The sequence below is a fragment of the Zonotrichia leucophrys genome, chromosome 5, assembly GCF_028769735.1.
Source record: "Zonotrichia leucophrys gambelii isolate GWCS_2022_RI chromosome 5, RI_Zleu_2.0, whole genome shotgun sequence".
In the NCBI taxonomy this organism is placed as follows: domain Eukaryota; kingdom Metazoa; phylum Chordata; class Aves; order Passeriformes; family Passerellidae; genus Zonotrichia; species Zonotrichia leucophrys.
Window position 1 is genome coordinate 11,561,986 of NC_088175.1, and position 24,626 is coordinate 11,586,611.

The 24,626-nt window shown below is 42.1% G+C and overlaps 1 protein-coding gene across 2 annotated transcripts; it reads left to right on the plus strand.

Annotated features, from left to right (window-relative positions):
* Positions 1-428: 428 nt before the first annotated feature.
* Positions 429-24,419, plus strand: GPR68 (G protein-coupled receptor 68). 2 transcript variants are annotated; one of them, XM_064713606.1, is made up of 4 exons: positions 429-526; positions 6,245-6,426; positions 7,210-7,330; positions 21,669-24,419. In XM_064713606.1, the coding sequence occupies exon 4, from the start codon at positions 21,803-21,805 to the stop codon at positions 22,877-22,879; it is 1,077 nt and encodes a 358-aa protein (XP_064569676.1). In that variant the 5' UTR covers positions 429-526; positions 6,245-6,426; positions 7,210-7,330; positions 21,669-21,802; the 3' UTR covers positions 22,880-24,419. The 2 variants fall into 2 exon arrangements, with proteins under 2 accessions (XP_064569676.1, XP_064569677.1); XM_064713607.1 differs by lacking the exons at positions 429-526; positions 6,245-6,426; positions 7,210-7,330 and adding an exon at positions 8,605-8,705.
* Positions 24,420-24,626: the final 207 nt, after the last annotated feature.

Consider the following 24,626-nt stretch of genomic DNA (forward strand, 5'->3'; position numbering starts at 1 on the left):
AACTCTGCTAAAGGAGAGTTCTTAGGAAAGGGAAAATGAGGCTGTTGGTGAGAGTCGTTGTACCAGGCTCTAATAAAATGAAATAGATTAATAGAATATCATAGTGTTAGAATGATTTTGAGTTACCATATAAGAGAGCTTAACAGCCTCTGCTTTAAGTAAACATCATCAGATAAAAGTATAAAATCCTCCTGCTTCCTCTCCAACATCATGTGCTGGCTGCCTTTGAATTCCACACTTGGAACAGAAAGCACTCTCTCCATGTAAAAAACCCTGAAATTTACAAGTCAGACATCACCTCACCTTTTGTAGTTGTTGAGTGGTCTGGAAGTGCAAGATGCACTAATGGCAAGAAAAGCACAGTTTTTGTTTGGGAACACACTGCTAAGCATGAGAGTTTGAGAAGGATATTCCAGATGGAGAAGCACAACTTGCCAGTGGACTGCTGAGGCAACTCTAGAGATTTGCATTGGAGAGAAGAGGGAGTTTTCTGCAAGAAGTGGAAAAGTATGTCTGAAGAACTGAGGTGAGTGTTTCACAGGGCTACTACTGTGATTGTTTTACCATTTGGCAGGGGATTTTGGAGGTTTTATGATTTGGAAGCCTATGTTCCCTTATCTCTAACCAAAATTATCCCATTCTTGTTAAACCCATGAAACATTTCTTCCTTGCACCTTTGCAAGACAATTTTTTTTCTCTAGTTATGCAAAACTTGGACTTGCATTTGTGTGCACTGAGAGCCCACAAAATGCCTAATCCACAGAAAAATGTGTTTTACAGTCCTGGGGGTGTTCAGCTGCAGTATCTCAGCTTCTACAGGATGGAAAACTTCCAATCAGTTTAAATGCCCCTGTAGGACCCTTATGGCCATTTACAAGTGAAAGTAGAAGAAATCATGCAAATCAGGGAAATTTATGTGAAGGAAAAATCTTGTGACCTTTTTTACACCTGCAATCCTCTGAACAAGGACTGCTTGCTCTTTGGAGTGTAAAAGCCTGTCAGGGTTCAAGGAGCATCTGGATGCTCTTAGTCATGTGACTGAGTGTTAGATAGTCCTGCAAGGAGCAGGGAGTTGGACTCAATTCCTTATGAGTCTCTTCCAATCCAGGATATTCTGTGATTCTCTGAAAAGGCAGATGGAGAAAACAGGCACAAACCTGTATGGGATAGACCTTGTATCAGTTTAGTTGGGATTTAACTAAAATTAAGCTGAAGTTGGTAACCTTAAATTATCTCAGTCTCTTAAGCTTGCTCACAGCATTTTTGGTCCTTCAGTAAATGATGTAAAGGGGTAGAATGTTTAGGAAGCTGTATTAACAGCATTGTGTAAGCAGGACTGTGCAGTTTGTGTACTCTGTTTCCATCATGCCTCCCAGCTTTCTGAGACAGTTGTTCCTTCTCCATGCAGAGTAGCTTCAGATCAGTTAGAGCACAAAAGGTTTAGAGCAGCATCCAGTGAGGGGACCATTGTGCACTCTAGAACTCAGCTTTGGTACCTTTGCTGGCAGGAGGATCCCTCTGCTCTTGCTATTTTGTCTTGTGTTTCCACACAGTGGCATCTTGCTCCTGCATAGCTGGGGCTTAAAGGAGGTGGGGTTATGTATGTTTGATGGGGAACAGCATATTTTTGGTGTTTTGGTATGCTCTTAAAACTACTTCTTCCAACAACAACCACATGGTGTGTTGGTAGAAAATTCTTTGCATGAAGTGTTTGAAGGAGCCTTCTTGCTAGATCCTGTCCTACAGCTCAGATAGTGCAACCAGCTACAGGCTGGCCAAGCCCATTTCACTTCCAGCAAATTTCCTTCCTTTGTGACTTCTCCTTGACAGCACCAGACATCTTTCTGTTCTTCACCCCAGAGTATTATCTTTATTCTCCATGGGAACTAGCTAACACTTAAAAACACTCATAGAATGATACATTTAAGAAGATCCGTGTCACTGTTTGCATATTGAGGCAATATTGTTTCTATTTAGTCTTCAGTATTTTTAACAGTACAAGTTTCCACATCATTTTCATTGTTTTAGAATTTCCTTCCTTGCTTATTTTGGCTTCTTTAATTGAAAAAACCTTGGAATTCCTGAAGCCCAGTTCTATTACCTACATTTAGCTGCTGTGAACACAGATCCTTTTCCTTGTTTATTTAACCAGCCATATCAATGGTAACAGAGTCCCATTTGGCAGCTCCTGAATTCCCACCCTGCCCTATATGAACACGTGCTTGTTCTCTCCTTATGCAATGGAGCAAATCAATGAAAGCAGGTACCAACAAGACTTTATTGCATCAAATTTCATCCACATGAATTTTTATAAGTAAAATCAGAAGAAATGTTCCCTTCACATGGTAAACTCTCAGGTTATATCTGTTTCACGGGGTTTATCTGGAAAAGGACAATATGCTTAGAAGGGAATCTAAAATTGAATGTGAGAAGGAAAGCAAAAAGTGAACTCAGTGACCCCTGTCTATTGTTTTTAGCATGATGTCTGTAGCAGTGTTTTATGGCAAACACCATTAGCTGAGGAACTATGAACATTCATACTTTGATAGAAGACTGGGCACTATTTTGTCTTTGAAGCACTGGTTGAAGGGCATTTAGGCCTCATCTTCCTCACTGCATTGGGGCACTGGTGTATGGACTACCTTATGACTACAGTTCTTCTCAAGCTAGAATTCCCAAATCCACATTAACAGGGGGAAGAGAGCACAGGAGATCAAGTCCACATGGCTGTCCCTCTTGGTGAACTCCACTTACCTGTGACCAGCCTTCTTTTCCATAGCTGAATGGAAGTTCATGCATACATTTATAGTGTACCAACACATCCAAAATCATCCATGGGTCCTTGTAACCAAAGCCTGTGTCCCTAGGGGCACCATAACTGTGGAAGAATTCATTCAGTCTGTTCTGTAGATAACAAGAGCAGAGGTGTTTTACCTGGATTCTGGAGTAGCTGTAATGGCTACCAATAATTTCACTGCCCTTGATGCCAAGATTTTGAAAAACCTTTTTTATTCATTCGGATAGTCTTGGCATAGAAATTGCAGCATTCTCCACTTCCTTTGTGTCTGTGTCTGTGCTGTTGAGTGTTGCCAACAGAAACAGGCAGAGCTGCTGGATAGCTGTGTGGTGCTCACACCACCTCACTCTTCACTGCTCTGTAAGAGTGAGGCCTTTCTGCCTTCACAGGCAAAGGGAAGAACTGGGTGCTTGCAGCTGCACCACAGAGCACTCCAGGACAGGCCAGCTGATCCTCTACAGGTCCTTAATCCTCTGCAGATGACTGCTAATCCACATGTAGCCACCATACTTGGTATTGGTTGCCAAGTTCACCCCTATGAAGCCCGTTTCTAGTGTGCAAAATGAAGTTTCTGTGTTGGATATTTGCAGTCTAGGTGCAAAAGATTGTTAAATTGCATTTTCAGTGTCAATGAAACATTTAGAGAGGCATATGTTACCTGGGAAAAACCCCAACCCTGTGGGGATGGCTTGCTGCCTCTATCTAGCTTATTGAGTCCTTGCTGCCCTTCCAGGCTCCTGCCTCTGCTGAGGTGGGCAAAAGTAGGGCATTTTGAGTGCTTTGAATTTAAATTTTGAAGGAGCTTGGAAAACACCAGCATAGCGAGGACAGAGGGAATTTCCTGCTGGTCACATGTTCCTGTGAACAACCTGTTACCCTTCTAACTTTTGGGAAAGGTTAAAAATAGCACATGGTGCAATGCAGATGGGAACAGCAGCAGAAGCAAAGGAAAATAGGAGAAGAACAGCTGGATAAAGCAAAATGCCTGGCTGCAGTGAAACCTCTGAAACCAGTGTTTTACTGCACAGCCACACAGTGTAAAAGCTGGCCCAGCAGTGATTCTAGGGTGGCACCAGGAAGAGCATTAACAAGCTTTTGTTACTCAGCTGTAGAAAATGGGAATAGCTCTGTGGCTTGTCACTGCAAAAGAGAGAAGTTACTTGTTTTCCTCTTTTCCTCACCAAAAGTAGGTGCTTGAAAGGATTTAAATCAAATTTCATCAGAAAGTTGACCCTCATAGGCAAGGCATAGATCAGGTACTTGGAATCAATGCTGACACTGCCAGAAAGGGCCTCTGCTGGAATGTGCTTAAGGAGGGATGCTGATGACTGGAAATGAGACCAGGGTGGGTGAGCAGAGGCCTGGAAAACATGATCTACAAAAACACTGGAAAAGTTTTTGGGTTGCTTAATATGCTAAAATCTAAGAGGGACAGCATGATTAATCCTCAGACATTTAAATGACTGATACTGAGAAAGGTAGCAATAGTCTTTTTTTCATGTACATTCATAGAAGGGTAATAAAAGCATAAATTAATTGGAAACATGTAAGGTAAAGATTTTTATATTAGTGCAAGCTTCTTAAGAACAGCCCTGGCCATGGAATGGAGACATTGCAAGAGGTGAGGCAGAATCTTCCTTCATGGCAATTTAAGAGAATCTGAAGCTCTAGAGGAGCTAGTCTAGCTTTCCTCAGTGGGTAAGGGAATGTCTAGATTACCTCCTTCCTGCTGCATTTCCATGACATTTATACCAGTTTAGCTCCATTCTTTTTGAATCTTGCTGCTTCTGGTTTTGACATACACAAGCCAGGAGCAATTCAATCCAAGTGTTACTTAATCATCACACACATTAAAATGATTTGACCAAAGTGAGCAAAAAGCTGGAAGTGCTACTTGCAGCGAGTAATAGCTGTTTGTCAGCCTTAATAACTACTGTATAATTCATGGACATAAAAGGCTACAAAAAATGTAATTTCTTTTCATTTTGAGAGTTTTAAATATTGCCAGCAGGCTGTGGCTGTGTGTGATGGAAGAGGCAACACATGGCTCTGCCTCCTTGGAAGTGATGAGGGCAGACAGCCCAGGTCCCTGAATCCCATTATTTTAGTTACCTGCTTTACAGCACCTGCATGCTGAGACAAAGAAAATAGAATGTCTGGATGAAAAAGAAATAAACCCAGGATTTTTCTGGAGTTTATTAATTTTCTGAGAGGGAGGTTTGTGGAAGTCATTGTTTCTGCTCCACTTGCAAGGTGTAGTTTACCAGCTGCATGGGTCAGCCTGCTCTGATAGACCTGTATTGTGTCTGATGAGCAAGGTCCAGGCTTGGCAATATCCAGTGCTTTCTGGAAATCCTGTCCACCTGTATCCAGCATTGGTGTAGCACATCTGTGAGCATGTACACACATCAGCATGACAAGACAACTGCAGCCAAGGTGGGAACCAGGAAAGAGACACTGCCCACAGTGTTACCTCTGCCAGCATCTCTGCTTTCCCTGTCTGTGGGTCTTCTCAGGGCTTGTTCCCTCCCTGCAGCCTGGACCCTGCAGAAGGTGGAATTCTTTCCCTGCAGCCCCCAGTGAGAACTGGGTACCACATGAGCTCTGCCCTGGACAGCCTCTCAGGGAAGGCAAGCTGCCCACTATAATGCCCTGTAGAACAGTGCACATACTTCTAAGGAAGTTACTGCATTTCATTTTCTTAATGCCATCTTTTATAAATTCTTCAATAAAAGTGTTGCAGTATCCAAGGGCACATAATTTTGGATTAAGAGGTATTGAAACAAATGTTTTATTTCATTTCCTGAAAGGTCCCAGTTTGGGTGATTTTCTTAATAAATGTTATATATGTATTTAAAAAATAAATAATAAAGATTAAATGAGTACCAAAAAAATTTAAACCACAAACAACAACAACAAGTAATCAGAAGAGGGAGTATTCTCAGTACTCCTAATAAATTTGACACCAACCATTCATATTTCTTAATATTGCAGAGGGTGTTCAGCCTCTGGCTGTGCCTTGCCTGTTCAGCCAGGTGTCCTGCCTGACCTCTGACATGCTCCAAGCAGCATGGTGAGCCTGTCGAGGACAGTTCTCTGCTTGCTGCAGCCTTTCATGACCATATCCAAGAACTTCCTATTTTTTTTTTTTGCTGCTTCCCTCCTCAGAAACTCAGAGATGTTTCTTAACAGTGCAGGTAATTTTAGGTCTCTGATCTGCCAGAGGCCCTGACAGAGGAAGGGCTCTGCTGTTTGGTAGCCTGTTGTACCCTAAGAGCCCTTTGCCTGTGTTTGGAATGGGGAGTTATTTTTGATACTGTTTCTGATGTTGGCCATGGGTACTCCTGGAGTATTTCCAAGTTCTCTAAATATTCTTGTGTCTTCTCCCTGTTTTGGTTCATTTTTTCTAATTTTTTTCTGCGCTTATGTCACTCTGCTTTCCACCAGGATGGACATGGACAACACATCTTGGAGTTGCCTGTACAAGATGCTGTTTCCAGACTCTGTGCCTGGCCGTCCTCAGGGCCCTGTTGCCCATTGCAGTGAGCAGAAGGGAGCTGTGGCTGGGAGCTGCTCTGACCAGGCAGTGCCACTGTGTCCCTACAGCTGCATGGCAGAGCGTGCATCAGGTGAGTTACACATCAGTTTAGAGCCTGAGCTTGTAACAGCTTTTGTTTCCAGCTTCAATGGTGAAATTTGTATTTATCTGTGTTTTTAAAAGTAGTGTGTTTCAGTTTGAGTGAGACAATTTAAACATATCCCACAGAGCAGCTTTCACTGCTGTGGGAGTAGGGCTGTGAGTGAGCAGGAGGTCAGCTTTTTCATCTGCTACACCCTTCCTGGATGACCTTGGGCAAGCTCTTCAGTCTGTCTGTGCCTCTGTGGTCTGTCTGGCTGTGCAGACAAGAGAGGAAGGCACTGCCCCCCCTCACAGCCCTTGCTCTTTCACAGTGAGAGGAGATACTTCCTTGTGCAGTGATCCCCTTCTGCTGTGTTTGGATGTAATGGACTGATCTCCTCCAGCTCTAGAAACAAGTTCCTGTAAATGATACTAATAACAATACTAACACTGTATACTTTTCAATAGCCTGCATGAGGCAACATCTGGGTTTGTTTAGATAAGCTGGGAGCAGCTGGGTTTGGCCTCTGCACCAGCTGCTGTGATCACAGTGCAGCTCTCTGCTGGCCAGTGTGTGCTGGGGGGACGGCTGGGAGCACCACCCACACTTTGCAATCTCTGTGTTCAGTGCCAGCTTTTGGCACTCTCATCTCTGTCTCTTATGAATGAGGGGCTGAGGGAGGAGAGGGCAGGGCTGGGCTGGGCTGGGCTGACTCCTTCTCAGATGAACCATAAAGAGCACGGGAGCTGAAACACAATCTCCTCCTCCTTTCCTGCGCTGGTTCACGGACAGGCTTGCTCACAGCTGGGAGGAGGACAAGCTTCACCAGCAGGCTGAGCAGGAGTGAGGAGAAGGGAAGTTTTGTGCTCTTCACATTGCAGGCAAAACCTCTTTGCATAAACTCTGCTAACAGGTGAGTTTCATTTTTATGTATTCATTCTTGAAAGCAAGTTAATTTTCCATCACTGAGCAGGTCTCACCCCTGGAGAGGTGGTGAGAGTTTTCTAGCTGAGTTGTTAAAACAAAACAACAAGGTGCTCCAAGGACTCAATCAAAGCAATGTGTCCAAAAAAATTCACAACTTCAAAATTAATTTCCTTGGCAAAGTTCCTACTAACAAGAATTTTGAATAAAATTCTTTCTTGAGTTCCAATTAGACACAAGGAGAGCTGAATGTTCAAGTTGTATTGATGAAAGGAAATTGTTAAGATAAACTGAGAAACTGTTTGTTGTTTGTAGAAAGAAATCAGAGCAGTAGCATGTAGATAAGTTCCTGGGGTAATTTTCAGAGCACTTACTAGTACTGTGTAAGTTGGATAGATACAAGATATTTTGAAGGACAAGTAAGTGACTTTATTTCCCCTGAGAACACAAGCCAAAAGTTACACCTAACATGAAACTGCTAAACCACATACCTTGATGTGTGGGTGCTCTGTGTACACCTATATAGTTTTGTCTTTGTAAATCAAATGTATATCATTACTATATTTTCCAAACACCAAGCCACTTTTCTTCCTGTTGTTCAGAATCTGGCTTGGAAAACCTGAAATGTGAGGGCTTGTTTAGAGAAGTGAAATTCATCAGGTGAGAAATTAATCTTTTTTTTTTTAATAGGATAAAAAACTTTTGTTCATGACTGTAGCTTGTCCTTGTTATGAGAACGTTTTTCCTGTTCTTGTCAGTCTTTGTAAAGAAACAAGAAAAGCAATTCACTGAGTGATGCTTTCTTCTTTGTGTGTTGCATGGGGGGGAAAGCTGAGAAATAGAGAGTTTAGAAGAATATAACAGCTTGTCCTGTTCTGTTCAAAACACATACAGATATTTATTAATAAAAATATAAGGGAACTTAACCGTAAAGTAAGCAAAAATGGCTACACGTTGGCTCACAAGATGTGACAGTGTCACTGTGAGCATTATGGGACTTTCTGAGCAGTCTGTTAGTCAGTACCCACTGTGACTTTTTCCACATTAGCACCCTGCATTCACACTGGTCCCAGAAGAGCAACGTGCCTAACCACTTCTTCTTTGAAGTTTTTTTTAATCAAGAGACCAGTAAAAGGTAGTCAGTCCTGTGTATTTAACATCCACTCTTTCATTTCTTCTTTGAGGAAACAAAATTTTCTCCCCTATCCTTTCTGCCTCCCCATCTTGCTGCTGCTGCTTGTTGTTGTTCCCCCATATCAGGCTGCTCCTGCTCATGCTCCCAAAAAGCCTTTCTGTTACACGAGTGAAGAGGCAGAAGAATGCTGTTTCCAGTTTGTTTAACATTCAGTGCTACACAGCTGTAGGTAAGGTGATAACGTGGAAAGTACATGCCCAATTTTTAAAGTCTTTACAGGGTCTAGGAAGAATACTGTAAGAAAATGTTGGGTTTATAGGATCAGACAAGTACGTTGTTCTTTGAGAGCAGAGGTGAAAATGTCTACATCACAGCATTGTGATTTGAATATCACAATTTTAAATGAAGAAAGATTTGGTGGTTCCAATATTTCATTTAAAAAACTTCTTTCATTTGACACTTTCAGTGAGAGGTATTTCTTTTACTTTGTGGTTGGTGGACAAAAATTGGCTCCCTTTGCTCTGGATGTGAGGACTGGAAGCAATCTTATAGCAGCAGGAAAAGAGAGAAGTGGGGTATGGGGAAAGGGAAGAGAAGGGAGGGAAGTGAGTCTGCAGAGCTAGGGGTACACAGGTGTCATTGCCCTAGATGTCATTGATTAGGGTGAGCCTGAGGCTGCTGGTGAGGTCAGACAGACAGGAAGCCTCTTCCTGTGCCTGAGCACAGTTGCACAGGGCCAGGTGCCCAAGGGTGGGGGCATTCAAGTAAATTCTCCTCCCCTATCCAGCCTTGTGGATGGTGTCACTCAGATTAACCAGCTGATGCTCTAAATGTGAGTTATTGTGGCATCCCAGTGAACAGTGCATGGAGAAGAAAATTTTTTCCCTTCCAGTTTTTCTATCCTGACCTGAGGGTGCATTCATGGTGCCCTGGGGCTTCACTGCTGATGGCTGTATTGTGTCAGCGTGGTGGTAACTAAAGAAAGTTATGTCCCCTCATGAGGACATTTACACAACTTGGTAATTATTTGTAAGGGAAGAACTGTGGAAAGAGAGCTCCAGACATGGCAGCCTTGTGAGGCTCATTACCTTATAACTAGCTGTTTGTCTCCTCTAATATGTTTGGTTTTCCTATAAAGCTTATTCAGAGTGCTTTTGTTGCTTGTTATGAATTATTCTGCCAGATGAAGCATTTGCAGAGCTGCTGACCCTGACAGCTGGTGGCAATTGTTTTTGAAAAGACACAGAACAGCTTTAATGTTTAGAAGAAACTGACCAATAATTTTAACTAAAGGTATTAGTAAGCAACAGCAGCAGCTGCTAAGAAAAACATTGCAGTTTATTCTCTAAGGGATACATCCACTGTAACACTTTTTCTCCACTAGAAACACATTCTGAACTCTGTTATTAGGGTAGGGAAACAAGAGCTTTTTAGGCACTTTGTCTGGAAGCTGTAGCTAATTTTTATGAAAAAGAGAAAAAGAGTAGACAATAGGTTTAAAACCCTGTTAGAGGCAGAGTGAGAAACACCTGGAAGTATATTCTCTGTTCCTCTCCACGGAGCACTCTTGCCAGAAACTGTTTCTGTGGCAACAAACTTCTTTCTAGCTGGGTTGTCTTGGAGTTTGATCTGGGATTGCTTAGGCTCAGATCTGTCACCATGCCAGAATCGAATAGAAATGCAAAACGGATGTGACCTACCTGTGACAGAGAGGGCACTCTGCTGCTGTTCCTGCTGCTCCACAGGAGCTGTCCTCCTGACATTCTCCATTTTGGTATTGCTACAGGCAGCTGTTGCTGCTGGGATGAGCCTGGCCTTTCCTTTCTGAACACTGTAGCTTTAGTCAGCAAGGCTTCAAGCTTCCTTTCTCTTCTTGTGTCCTATGGCCAGCAGTAAAGACACAAAGCCTTGAAGAGAGGCTGAGTTGCCAACAGAGGGAGATCAATAACGAATTAATTACAAAAGCAAATGTAATTGAACTGTCAAAGTTCAGTCACTTTAATGACACCTGAATAAAATGCTGAAGTATCAGTAGGGAAGAATGGAAATATTTCCAAGATCTCTTGGTTTGGCTTTCTTTTAACTCAGTATTTTAGTAACCATTAGAATGTTTTCATTTTATATCTGGAAACATTTCATCTTCCTTCTGCCAAGGAAGGAGAGCTTTTTCTCTGTGATGGATAATGATTTAGTGTCTACTCACATCTAATTAGAGGGTGTATCTGGTTTATGCTCCATGTTTAAGAACTGTTCAGACATAGCTTTTAAAATAGCAATTGTCTTTTAAACTTACAAGAGGCTTAAACTAAAATCCCTGAGACTATCATGTCAGAATATTATTATTTGGAATTTAAAACTATGTCCAAATTTCAGAGCTGGTTTTACACCTCCACCCCAGAGCAGGACCTGGATTTCTGAACAGCTCTCAATTTGGAATCTCACATCTCCTGTGCCAGCTTTTCCGTCTCCTCATGAGCTCATCAGAGCTCCCCTGTAACAAGCTCTTGATTCTCTCCCTTTTCTCTGGTCAGAAGCATGTTTGGAAGTGTGAATGGTTTACAGCAAGGGTGTTGCTTTTGCTGTGAATTGCTTCTTTGATACTATTAAAGAAGGGGTGGGGGTGGGTTGCATTTCTATGAGGTCATGCCTCTCCAACTATTTTTCTCAATTTTCGTGTTGAACCTCTTTTATCCAGAAATGGAAAATCAGGAAACAGTAATGTAAGCAAACCTGCAGATACAGATGCCAGCACTTTATTTAAATAATCCACTGGGAACTAGGTTGCTGGAGTCCTGTACCCTTAAGTGAAAAAAAAAAAGGACAATAGTCATCTAGGGAGCAAGAACAGCAGCAAGGGAAAGCGCACAGAGGAAAACCTTCTGCAGGGCACTCTGCTTCTCGTGAGAACACTGAGAAATAACAATGGAGGAACATGTCTTCCATGTGCATATTGACTCAGTTCTACAGGAAACTTGGTTAACCTCCAGAAGGGAAACTGAAAAAAAGAGAAGAAATTTAATTAAAGATAGCAATAAGGGATAGTTTAGTAGAGTTATGTTTCTACCAACTAAATGGGGACTATTTGAAGACATGCACAAATACATATGCATAATGCACCCCACACACCACCCCTCCAGTTCTGTATCCAAGGAAGAAATACAGAAATACAATACAAGAGCCAAAAAGACAATTGAGCCCGAAAGGAAATGAGCTGAGCTAAACAGAAGTGCGTGGAAGGGCGGATGGTGTGCTAGACTGGGAAGAATTGGATCTAGAACAGAAACATGTCTGAAGTGCACAGTGGTGATCAGTGTAAACTGGAAACACAAACAGTACAAAGGTACAAAAGAATGATTTTAGTTTTTTAGATGGCAACAGTGCACACAGTGTTAGGTGCTTCAGTTGAACAGGCTCCTATCCCGTGATGAATTTATTCTCTTTTATTAAGATAAATCCAAACAGAGGAAAAATAATTAAGTCAAAGAAAAATGAGGAGTGGAAGGGAAAAGTCTTCAAATATTGTAAGCAGCTTTTCATTTTACCATGTGTTAAAACTTTTACAGCACAAAATGAATCATATACTGAATCATATATGCAGAAAATGGCATTTTGAAAAGAGATTACTTTATTGAATGTATCATTATTTGCTGATGCATGAAATAATGAAAATGCTAACATTCTCCTTAAACAGGAGATCTGCTCAATCTCTTTAGACATGCCAGAGTTTCAACCACATTTCACTTAGACCTAGCAATTTTTCTAGCAGACAGCCTTTGCTGGTTGTCAAGTGCTATTAGTCAGGCATTGATTATGGATGTCCCAAGCTTATCAGCAGCACTGTGCAATAAGTGCTGTCCATTGAATTTTCAGCAAACAGAGAGAAAAAATTGTATAGATGGGTGTTTGATTGCTTTCCAAATGACTTTTAGTTAATGAGATAGTTTTGTTTGGAGGGTATGATGTTCTGGTCCTTGGGTTCTGAGTGGCATTACAAAAGATGCAAGCAGAAAGATCATCTAAACCCTGCTTCATTCTCTAATTTGCCAGTTTTTGAACAAGTTTTCCCTTGAGTGAAGCTGGGGAAGCTTGACAGAAGGGACTGCCGTGCATGTTGCTGGTATTCTGTTCCCTTTCTGGGTGAGCGTGTGGGTACAGAGAGCAAATTGTTCTCAATACACTCAAGGTAGAGGCTGAGAGCCAGTTCTTCACTCGGCCTTGGTGTGTGCTGCCCAGGATGGGGTGCACTGCCCAGGACGGGGTGCTCTGCCCAGGATGGGGTGCTCTGGCCAGAACGGGGTGCTCTGGCCAGGATGGGGTGCACTCCCAGGTTGGGGTGCTCTGGCCAGGACGGGGTGCACTCCCAGGACGGGGTGCTCTGCCCAGACGGGGTGCTCTGCCCAGGATGGGGTGCTCTGCCCAGGACGGGGTGCACTCCCAGGACGGGGTGCTCTGGCCAGGATGGGGTGCTCTGCCCAGGATGGGGTGCACTCCCAGGATGGGGTGCACTCCCAGGATGGGGTGCACTCCCAGGATGGGGTGCTGGCAGTGTGCTATGGCCCAGGGTATGTGATGGATGGCCCATGGTCAAGCAGCAGAGAAATGTGTGGGTGACTCCCATGGCTCCCTTTGGGTAGCCTCTCTGAAACAGGGGCTGTGTGGCAGTCCTGAGGCTGCAGGGACACACTGGCAATCCAAGAAAGACAAAAGTCATTGAAATTATATGAATTAAATACTGATATGAATTCAACCTGAAGTCACTGACTTCAGTGCAAGATATCTAGCATTGCCTGATGTAGCACTGTGCTGTTGTCAGAGCAGGCTGCAGCATCAAAAGAGGCAATAATACAGTTTAGGAAAATGAATCAGAAGGATGATTTTCCCCAAGGCTGTAAATGGTAAAATGAATCAGAGCTCATTTAACTCAGAAGGGTGAAGTTCCTATATCTCAGTCCTAGGCTACAACAGTTGTTCTAGTCATTGTTCCTTAGTAATCTTGTATATTGATCATGGCTTTTGTGTCTTCTAATAAGCAAGACCTGTGTAATCTTGGCTTTTCTTGCATTGTTCTGTTCAATGAGGATCAGTGTACAAGTTTGGAATTATAATCAGTTCTGTTGTCTATGTCTGATTATTACTTGCCTGCTGCTTCTTCAACAGAGGCAGGATGGTTTTTTGGCTTTTGTGTCAAGGAGGATTGTGGGGGAGAGGGACACTGACCTGGTTGAATTTTATTTCAGGGGAAAGGAAGATCTGGAGATTTTTCTCTGAGTAATAGAGTGATTTAAGATGTCTGCAGGAAGTGGTGTGATGTGTTTTCCTCCACCCACTGTTCTGTACTCGAGCAAGTCATACCCGAAGCTTCAACATGTGCCCTGTGGGTGGGATCTAGTCATAGTAACTCAGCAGTGAGATACTTGGAGGGTCATGTTGTCCACTTGGTTGATCTTTAACAGCAGGAAGTGGGGGGCAAATGAGGGTCATTTTTTAAGGCTTTGAGGCAGCTATAGCATGAGTAATTTCAGCTGTGATTCACCTCCCTGATACTACTTGGACTGCTTGCCTGAAATTACACATTGCATGAACTTCTTATTACCATAAATAGGGATTTTCCAAAGATTTTTTTTCAGCACTTTCTTGTGCTTAACCAGTTGTTCAGACCTCACATGAGGTAAAAAGACCCTAATCCTAGATAAAGACTAAGTAGTAGTGTGAGATAGTGAGTAGTCTGAGGGAACAGGCAGATGTATTTGCCAGGCTACTGTCCATGATACTTGAGAAGTCATGGCAGTCAGAAGTCCCAGGTGACTGGAAAAACAGAAACATTGTACCCATCTTTTAAAAGAATAGAATGGCAGCCCCCACCTCTGTGTCTGGGGAGGATCACAGGACAGACCCTCCTAAATCACAGAACAGACACTCTGCTAAGGCACATCAGGGACAGGAGGTGACTTGGGACAGCCAGCAGGGCTTTACCAAGGGCACGTCCTGCCTCACAGCCTATGGCCTTCTAGGATGGAGTGACTGCATCAGAGGGTAAGGGAAGGGTCACACATGTCATTTATCTGGACTTCTGTAGAGCCTTTGACATGGTTCCCCACAACACCCTTCTCTCTAAATTGGAGAGAGATGGATTTGATGGGTGGACTGTTAGGTGAATAAGTAATTGTGTGCAGAGGGTCATGGTCAATGGCTCAGAGTCCTAAAGGACCTCAGTGACAAGTGGTGTCCCTCAGGGATCCAGACTGGGACCAGTTTTATTTAGCATTTTCATTAATGACATAGATGAAGGGATTGAGTGCAGCCTCAGCAGATTTGTGGATTTGTAGATGACACCAAAGAGAGGAGTGATGCACTTAAAGGGTGGAAAGCCATCCAGAGGGACCTGGACAAGCTCAAGAAGTGAGTGCATGGGAATCTCATGAGGTTTAACAAGACCAAGTGCAAGGTGCTGCACTGGGGCTGGGGCAACCCCGGTATCAACACAGGCTGGGGGATGAACAGATGAGAGCAGCTCTGCAGGGAAGGACCTGGGGGTGCTGGTGGGTGAGAGGCTGGACAGGAACACCTGGAGCCCAGAGAGCCAAGCATGTGCTCTGCTGAGACCCCACCTGCAGTGCTGCATCCAGCTCTGGGGTCCCAGCACAGCAAGGACATGCACCTATTGGAACAAGTCCAGAGCAGGATCTCCCAGATGATCAGAGGGATGGGACACCTGTCCTGTGAGGAAAGGCTGAGAGAATTGGGATATTCCAGCCTGGAGAACAGGGGGCTCCAGGGTGACCTAATTGCTGCCTTGCAGTACCTGGAGGGAGCCTAAAAGCAGGATGGTGGAAGACATTTTACAAGGGCATGTGGTGATATGAGAAGAGAGAATGGCTTCACACTAAAAGAGAGTAGGTTTGGATTAGATAGTAGGAAGAAGAAATTCTTTACTGTGAGGTGTTGAGGCACTGAAAGAGGTTTCCCAGAGAAGGTGTGGATGCCCCATCCCTAAGTGTTAAAGGCCAGGCTGGATGGGGCTTTGAGCAACCTGGTCTAGTGGAAGCTGTTCCTGCCCATGGTTGGAACTAATTGATTTTTAAGGTCCCTTCCACCCCAAACCATTCTGGGATTCTATGATATTGGACTAACTGTGCTAATTATCCCACCTGCCTCCCTTGCCCTTCTTCTCAAGTTGTCCTTTATAAGTGCAGGCATAAAAGTCCAAAGTCATAAAAACCTGAAATGGAAAGGTATAGAAACAGAACATGGAATTCTCAAAATATCAAAAGATGGTGCAAATGGAATGATTTACTCAAGACTGTAAAAAATTGCATGTCTGTGTTAGGAAAAATTGGACATTGATGACTAATTAGTCTTTTGTTTATGTGGCTTCTGAAAAAAATGTTGCCGACTTCCTTCTTTGATAATAGGTTTATAAGACCAGTCATCTGATAATGACAAAAGTAATTTGTAATTTACAGAACATTTTTACAGTTTCCTTCACCTGAAACAGATATACAGAGTAATAATTATTATAGTCAGAGGTTCACATTAGAAAAATCCACTTGCAAGTAACAAACACGAATGGATTTTGCATAGATGTAAATTACTTTAGTTTAGAAGCTCAATTTGACTCCTCTTTTTCACAAAGCATCGGGTTATGTCTGTTTTACCCTAGTTTGTCATAATTTCTGAAACATTACCAGCAATAATTCACAAATTGCTGTAACTAAATTCCCTGGAGTGCACATAGTTTTTTAAAATATCTGTTAGCCTTTGCTGATCCATTCTCCTCTATGCCCCCATCCTATTGTTCAAAATAATTTTGTTAGATGCTGGTTAACAATTCTGTTTCTAAAGACTGGAATAAAACCCAGCAGTAAATATTTCAGCTATCTTTATATAAATATAAATATACTCATATACCATATAAACATATAAATTATATCTTATATATATTATATATAAAATATAACATATATAATATATGTTATACATATTGTATAATATAGATGTGAATATTATATATTATATTATTATTATTATTATTATTATTATTATAGATTATATTATCTAAATTCTATATTATAAAAACAAACATATATATTTGTGTTTGTGCTTCATATGTATTTGTCTTTCTTTTCCTTTACTTATTTTGTGTTAATAGAAATATCTTTCATTGCCTTTAATGGGTCTTTCTACTTGATATCCTTCTAGAATCAGAATGGTCTGGTTTGGAAGGGGCCTTTAGAGGCCCTCTAGCCCTGCAATGAGCAGGGGCCTCTTCAGCTAGGCCAGGTTGCTCAGAGCCCCATCAAACCTGACCCTGAATGTTTCCAGGGTTGGGGCATCCATCACTTCTCTGGGCAATCTGGGCTAATGTTTTATCACCCTCATCATAAAAATATCCTTGTATGTTGTCTGACTCTACCCTCTTGTAGTTTAGAACCATTGTCCCTTGTCCTGTTAGTACAAGTCCTGATTAAAAAGTCTGTCCCCATGTTTTTTGTAAGTCCCCTTTAGGTACTGAAAGGCTGCAACAAGGTTTTTCCAGAGCCTTCTCTTCTCCAGGCTGAACTATTCCAAATTTCTCATCCTTTCCTCGTAGGAGAAGTGCTCCACCCCTCTTGTCTTGTTTCTGTGCTCCAACAGATGCATCTTTTACACCATAATTCTTCTGATTAAACCCAAATATCATTGTGCTCTTTCTTCATTCTTGGTGGTGCACCCAGATTTCTGCTTTCCTCTACTTCTTTTTTCCCTCAAACTTGCTCTAAGGGTATTATGCCTTTCCTTCCTATTTTATGTTGTTTGGCCCGTCCCTCGTCTCTTCTGCTGCTCATTGCTTCCCTGCCTTCTTGTCTGACCTTGTGCTTCCAGGCTTTGTGAAACAGGATCAAACAACCTGACAAACCTGCAAGTGTTGAAGGAGGCTTAGCATGTGAATTTTAAGGCTGGTGTTTGTGTAGATAATGACCTGAACCAAATGCTAAACTGAAACCATCCCAGGTTTCTGATTCCAAGATTTGCAGGACAGTTGAAGTCCTGCAATGACATCCAAGTGTCTCAGGCCTGTCTGCACTGTATGACAGGTGCAAGGACAGATTAAATAGCAAGAGATCATGCAGGCACACAAGAATGCTACACTCCCTGTTAATGGAAGTGGGTGCTTTGTGGATGAGACAAGCTGGGTGCACAATGGTTGCAAATTCCAGCAAGGAAATTGTTTGGTTCAGTCCCATTTGTCTCTGCCAAAAATATGTAGGCTTAGTTGCAGGCAGATTTCTTACAATGAAAATTGTAGCAGTGTTCACTGAAACTGAAAGGACCCACCTGGGCTCCATGCTCCCACTTGTCCAAGGTGAAGGGGCTGCTGCTGCCAGAGGCTCTGGCTGTTCCTGTGCCATTGCCAGCAGGCAGCACTTTGCACTGAGCTGCCCCGTGCTTCATGGTGCAGGGCAAGTCATGTGTTTGTTAGCAGCTAAGGCACACAGGAGTTGGGAAAGAAAGGAACTGTTGTTGAACTCTCCAGTGAGTAATAAAGTTGGCTTGTTTAAACCATGAAAAAGTGAGGCTTTCTGAAGCTCTTGGCTCTGTTTCTAATCCAGGAACAAGAGAATTGTTTGGCGCTCATGTAGATGGAGAGAGTCTTCTAATTTACTGCCAAGACTTAGGCTTAGATGGGTATCATCTAAAAGATGTGGGCATATAGAAGAGAGAAATATTGCCTGGAAATGACTGCAGACTCGTGATACTGAAGGTGTTACATAAACTATGATTTAAAAAAAAGTCACACAGCTGCACTATATCTGTATTAGAGCTGTCTAAAAGAAATGCCTGTGTGTTCCTGTTCATAACTGCTTTCAGCTTAATGATTGTCTGCACCCCAGATGTTTTTCATAGAGCAACTTTTTAAATTTTTCACTTCCCTCTTTACAGAAGTGGCCAATAAGTAATGAGAGACCTATTTGTCTTTTCTCTTCTATACCCTGCATCACCTTTCCTTCATGTTCCACTTTTTCAGATAGCTTGTAAAGTATTGTGTCATATCTTCCTAATGACAGAGTGGGCTCTTGCACACCCATTTGTTTAAACCTGCTGGTGCATTCTTTTGATACCAGGTTTGTTGAGAAAATCCTACAGTTTCACTCCCTGGCTGTGCAGAGCTATATTTGGTGTGCCTGGTGCTGGGGAAAAGTTGAACTGCCTCTGTATTTCCACTTGGCTGCTGAGTCTGTCCTTAGCCAGGCATGAGTGGTCAAAGAGTGCAAAGGCAGCCCAGAGCCCACACACTGAGGAGGCCGAAACAAGGGAAGGATTTCCTGCCTCACTGTTGCCACTGACCAGAACAGCTATTGCACAAGAATCTGGACCTTTCTTTTTCATCCCCATCTTGGAAACTGGGGAGGGATTGACAGCACAAGGCAAAGAGATTTGTTACAGCCAACCTTCTCTTCCTGCCCCTTCGAACACCCCAATCCAGCATTTCCTCCAGGAGCAGGAAATGTTGCTGTAATCATAAGTGTATATTATATTACCATAATATTGTATCAATAAGGCTTTTGCTGCCTCCTTCACATTCTGCATTCTGGCAAGACTCTTAAACTAAGCAGAAATTATTTTACTTATTACAGAGAATGATATTCTCTGTATGAAAACACAATTTGATAAAAACATTTAGAGTTCTTAGAGTAAAAGAAACATTTAAAAAAAATACTGCAGCTGTAGAGTACATCTGCTTTTCCTGATACTGTGATCCATAATGACTCACTGGGTAACACTGAATGAAACTCAGTGCTAGACATATAAAGACAGTTCAGAATTTTCAAAACTGTCAGCAGCTTTTGAATTACTATTTGGCGCTATTGACAGGAGCTGGACACTGGCTGGGCACTGTGCTGGTAGATGTGATGACAGGTCTCAGATTTTAGGTGTTTTAGACAATAACTAAGGTGTGCCAATAATCCTGTGCAGGCAAACCCTTACATGTAAAAGTCACCAAATCATTATACAGAAATGTTATGAAATACAAACTCAGGCCTGGAGCTCTGGATTGAAAAGGTGGGTTGGGGTAAGAGGGTTATCAAACCTGCCTCAGCAAAGATTCTGTGCACTGCCCTTGTCTACAAATGGAAGAGATATGTGGTGGCTATGAAGCCTTGGAGAAACTGCAAAGTGTTACAGGGGAGCTAATGGCCCCTAGGTATCAGTGTTTGGGGAAATTTATACTTAACTTTAGTGATTGATTTCTGCGGTACATGTCAGCACTGCTAACATTGTCATGTTTATTCCAGAATGGAGGTTATGGCAATCTCCTGGAGCAAACTTCAAGCTGAAGCACAGGTACCTGTGCCTGGGTCCCCTCACAGCATTTCTCCTGCTGAGCTTGATGAATGAGCTCTAACATTGTGACAGCCACAGTGGGGAGTGTGAGTCTCTTAAACCCCAAAGGAGCTGCTGAGTCTGAGAGGTGGAGGAGAGCAGAGTGCCAGACTTGAGCAGTCTTTCACACAAATTGCACTGGGCAGTGGAGTTGAAAGTTTTGAGGGAGATGAACTTACCTTGGCCTATTGTTTCATGACTGAGAGTTTCCTGAGCTCTCAAGGATATTTCCACCAAAATCAGGGCTGATGTTCCCTCTGTTGGATATTAAAAGTAAAGGGATGAAAACCACATCCCAATTCTTATCTCTGTGTGTTTGCCGTGAATTCTGTGGAACTATGCTGGTTGGAGCTAAAAAATTAAATTCTTTGCAGGTTTGATCACTTATTTCAGCCAGGCAATTATTTTCTGGCTTAAAGCAAATTCTTTTTTTCAGTTTCCACAAGAGTAAAGCCTATCTATCACTATTTTAAAGAAAACCTGTATGTATTAAAAAAAAAAATTATTTGACAGTAACATCCTCAAATGCTAAAGCTGACAGTAATTTTACTGTTGAGTGGTCATACTTTTGTAAGTATTGCCTTGGAAGAAATTTTATGTTCCTAGATGGGACAGAAGATGACAACAGAAATGCAAATTAGCATAGCAAACAGGAAAAAGCAGCAAGGCCTTATCTTTAGCTAGTGCTTCTTTTGAATCCATAGTACCTGAAGCTGTGAAAGGAGTACACAAGAGTACACATTGTTAGCCTTACACACGTATACCCAACATCCCTGAATCTTCTGAGGAGACATTGAAAGAAATACAGTCTTGCTGTTCTGCACCACCAGGTAAAACTGCATTCCCTTCAGATTAGGAACAGTTTGCTCTGCTGTTCTCCAGTGCTGAGCATCTGTGCCCATGTGAGTATACCATGAGGTGATCAAATGCTGGGTGGGGCATTTCATTGTTCAGTTGAGGGTTTCATCACTGAGAGCTGGTCCAGGCTTGACCTCGTAGAACTGAGTGCAAATCCACTGTCAGCAGTGGTTTTGGTGCAATAAATTGGTATAGTATAGTATATCATAACATAGCATAGCAATGGCTTCTGTGGGTACGTGTTTGGATTATACCAGATTCTTCAGGTGAAAACAATTACATTCATATTCAGTGAAGATGAAAGGAAAGCTGCAAATGAATCAGTCATAAGTGTGTGGGTTTTGGAGTTGATGGCAAATAAGGAATATTTAATAGCATATCCTCTAGAAGTGAGACTATGAAGATGCCCTGTTACCAGAGTTTCACCATGTCCTTCCAACAGAGGAAGACAGCTTGCTTTCAGGATTGTTTTTACAAGTAACTGTAAGAGAAAGTGCTAAAAATTCCCTTTTTTTTTTCATCCTGCTGAATTGAACTGCATATTACAAGGTATCTTGTATGTAAAGGGAAATTTAAGAAATGGAAATTTATAATCAAGAGTTTTGTGCACCCTACATCCTCTGAGGAAGTCTGTGTGGATTGCTGGTTTACCAGAGACACCTTTTCCATCACAGTCAAATCTGATTACTGCTTTTCTGCCCCATCTGTAAACCAGATATGATATTTCTTCACATTTTAGATACCTCCAAAGCTAACACAACAAATATTTGTAACTTGCTTTGTGATTCTGAATCACATAATTTTCTGGCACTTTACTGTTATGTACTAGGAGTTATGTGAATCTTGATTTCCCAAACAGGCTTTATCTTTATCAAAGTTTTAGAGCTAGGAAAAGGCAGCTTTCTGAAAAATGTACTATATATTTAACAATTGCATACCTTCTAAAGATTTCCTTGTGTTTTATCTTCAGGTTATTAACATCCTGCAGCAAGTTGTCACTTCAGCCTAAAGGTTTTTGGAAGAAATAAACTCTACATGAAAACTGAATGTAATTAAGTCTTACATTCAGGACCCTGATGAGTGATACAGAGGGACAAGTAGAAGATGGTGAATTTCACAGAGAATGTGACTGAGAAATGCAATATTAATCATGAAATCCACGAGACATTATCCCCTGTGGTGTACATATTTGTGTTCATATTAGGCTTGCCAGCAAACTGCCTGTCCCTGTACTACGGCTATTTACAGATCAAGGCTAAAAATGAATTAGGTGTCTACCTTTGCAATTTGACTATAGCAGACCTGCTGTACATATTTTCTTTGCCTTTTTGGCTACAGTATGCTTTACAGCACGACAACTGGACCTACGATGAGCTGCTGTGCAAGGTGTGTGGCATCATGCTGTACGAGAACATCTACATCAGCGTGGGCTTCCTGTGCTGCATCTCCATCGACCGCTACCTGGCCGTGGTGCACCCCTTCCGCTTCCAGCGCTTCCGCACCATGAGGGCTGCGGCCATCGTCAGCAGCGTCATCTGGGCCAAGGAAATCATCACCTGCAGCTTTGTCTTCACACACGGGGAGATCAGCATGGATGCTGAGAGCCACCTGGTGTGCTTTGAGCATTACCCCATCAAGAAGTGGGAGCACAATGTCAATTACTACCGCTTCTCTGCTGGCTTCCTTTTCCCCTTGTTTCTGCTGGCCTTCTCCTACTGTGGGATTCTACGAGTTGTCCACAAGAGTCCTGGCACCCAAAAGAAGAAGAAAATCCAAATTAAAAGACTGGTATCAAGCACTGTTTTCATCTTTTTAGTCTGCTTTGGACCATACCACATCCTACTTGTAGTTCGTAGCTTGTTGGAGAACAGCTGCTCATTTGCTGAGAAAATATTCAATGTTTACCATATTTCTCTCCTGTTAACCACTTTTAACTGTGTTGCTGACCCAGTATTGTACTGTTTTTCCAGTGAAAGCACTTACCAGAACTTCGTCAAGATGAGAGACTCTTGCCTAACATGTTTAGGCCATTTGAGTACTGAGACGAAGGAATCCTATCCACTAAACACTACTGAAACTCCCAACAGAAAACAGCATGAACAACAGCCAGGGTTATTACAAATACCACTCGATGATGCTGGAATGAAGGACTGCTTCACAACTAATGCAGACAGCCTATAGCATTAATCAAAAGGACCTTAATCCTACACCTGCAGCTGTGGCTGTGTTTGTGGATCTGTCTGAATTATTCATGCATTACAACAGTGTGACCTCCCAAAGGCTTATGAGCAATGCTGTACAGTGGAGCTGTTTCTAGAGGTGCTTGGACCCTGGCAATAGTGAGGAAAGTATGTGCTAAGTCAGTTCAGTTATAATCACTCTTGTGCTGCCACTTAAAATCTGTTTGTCTTGATGACTGCACTGACTGGAATAAGCCAGTACTCACGGTGTGCAGTTCTGGTGAACTCATCTTTAGCTGCCTCTGTTTGCCCCTGTAGCATCTAGAGAAAGTAATTCTCTACAAGCTGTCATCATCTGTTGAAAAGGTCAGAGACAAAAAAAACATTAATGTCCCCATATACTTTTAAAAAGAAAAATCCCAACAAAACACTTCTGCAACATCTCTGTAACTCTCTGAAAAAAACTCCTTCTACCAGTTTCAAAGCCTGCAGAGACCATGCCAGAACCAGATTCCTAAAACAATCAGTCTGATAGTGTGAGACATTGTGGGAGAACATGCACAAGGAACTCAGCACCTGCTGAGACCTTCAAGGCTCTTATTTCACTGTTGAGCCTCAGACTGTTAAACCTCTTTGTAAGGCTCCTAGAGACTCCTGGAAGTAGGAGAGACTGGGCTCCAGTGAGTGTCTATAACTTGGTTTGTCAACTCAGAAGAGAACAAGAGATTGGTAGTATGTGAGGTACTTTGGTCCCATGGGCTTCTCTGAGTCACTCTGTTCAAGAATATTTATTTACATCTAAATTCTACTACACCTTGCTAAGGTTTTGATTGTGTCCTTTACAGTTTGTGTGTCTTGTGCAGCACAGACCATGTAGGCAATTACATAACAATGCATTTGTCAGGGAAACTGTTGAATGAATTCTGTTTAAACTGTGTTTTTGCTCACAGATAACATAGTTGAGGGTTGGATCATTGTTCAGTAAATACAGTATCAGAAATATGATGTATGAATTATCTGTATCCTGGTTTAGACAGAAACAAAGTAAGTGGAGAATAATAAACAAAATAAGTGGAGTAAGTGGAGAATAATGGCATTTAAACACCTGGGAGTTGTGCTCCTCAGTATTGTTTCTACCACCCCCTCCTCTCTAGGTTCTTTAGGGTTTTTTTGTTACACTAATGATTCCTGTGACTCTTCTTTGACATCTGCTCATCACACCTCCTTTTACCTGCAGCTGTTACACCATAAATATTGCCTTGTCCTTTCAATTCTCTGGTTTCAAACCTTCCTTGAAACACCTCTCTCTCTGCAACCCAGAGCTGATAACTTCCAGCAGTATAATCAGTTCTGTTTCTTTGGTTTGCTTTTGAGTCCAAAGATTGTCTAGACAGATGGTTTACTCCTGCTATTTGAATATGTCATTGTAATACAGCCTTCCTAGTAAATATATTCCAAAAGGAATATATTCTAACAGTTTTTTGGAAACCACCTTGAAAGTGCAATATTGGATATAATTAGTGGATGTGTTTAATAAAGAATGTTTTTATAATTTTCTTTTTATATTTTTTCACACCATGTTAGAAATAACTATCTTTAGCTTTGGTGCACAGTTTCTATTTGTGAGACTACAGATCCTCTCCTCCCTCCTCTTGCAGAAAGGATTCATGTCCTCAGTTACAAGAGGGGATTAGGTTTGCTTAGGTTAACATTTGGTTTGTTTAATTATTTTACATTTCTTTATACTT

Bases quoted from the DNA above. Each gene is read 5' to 3' on its own strand.
- GPR68 (XM_064713606.1), top strand. From the start codon at position 21,803: ATGGTGAATTTCACAGAGAATGTGACTGAGAAATGCAATATTAATCAT.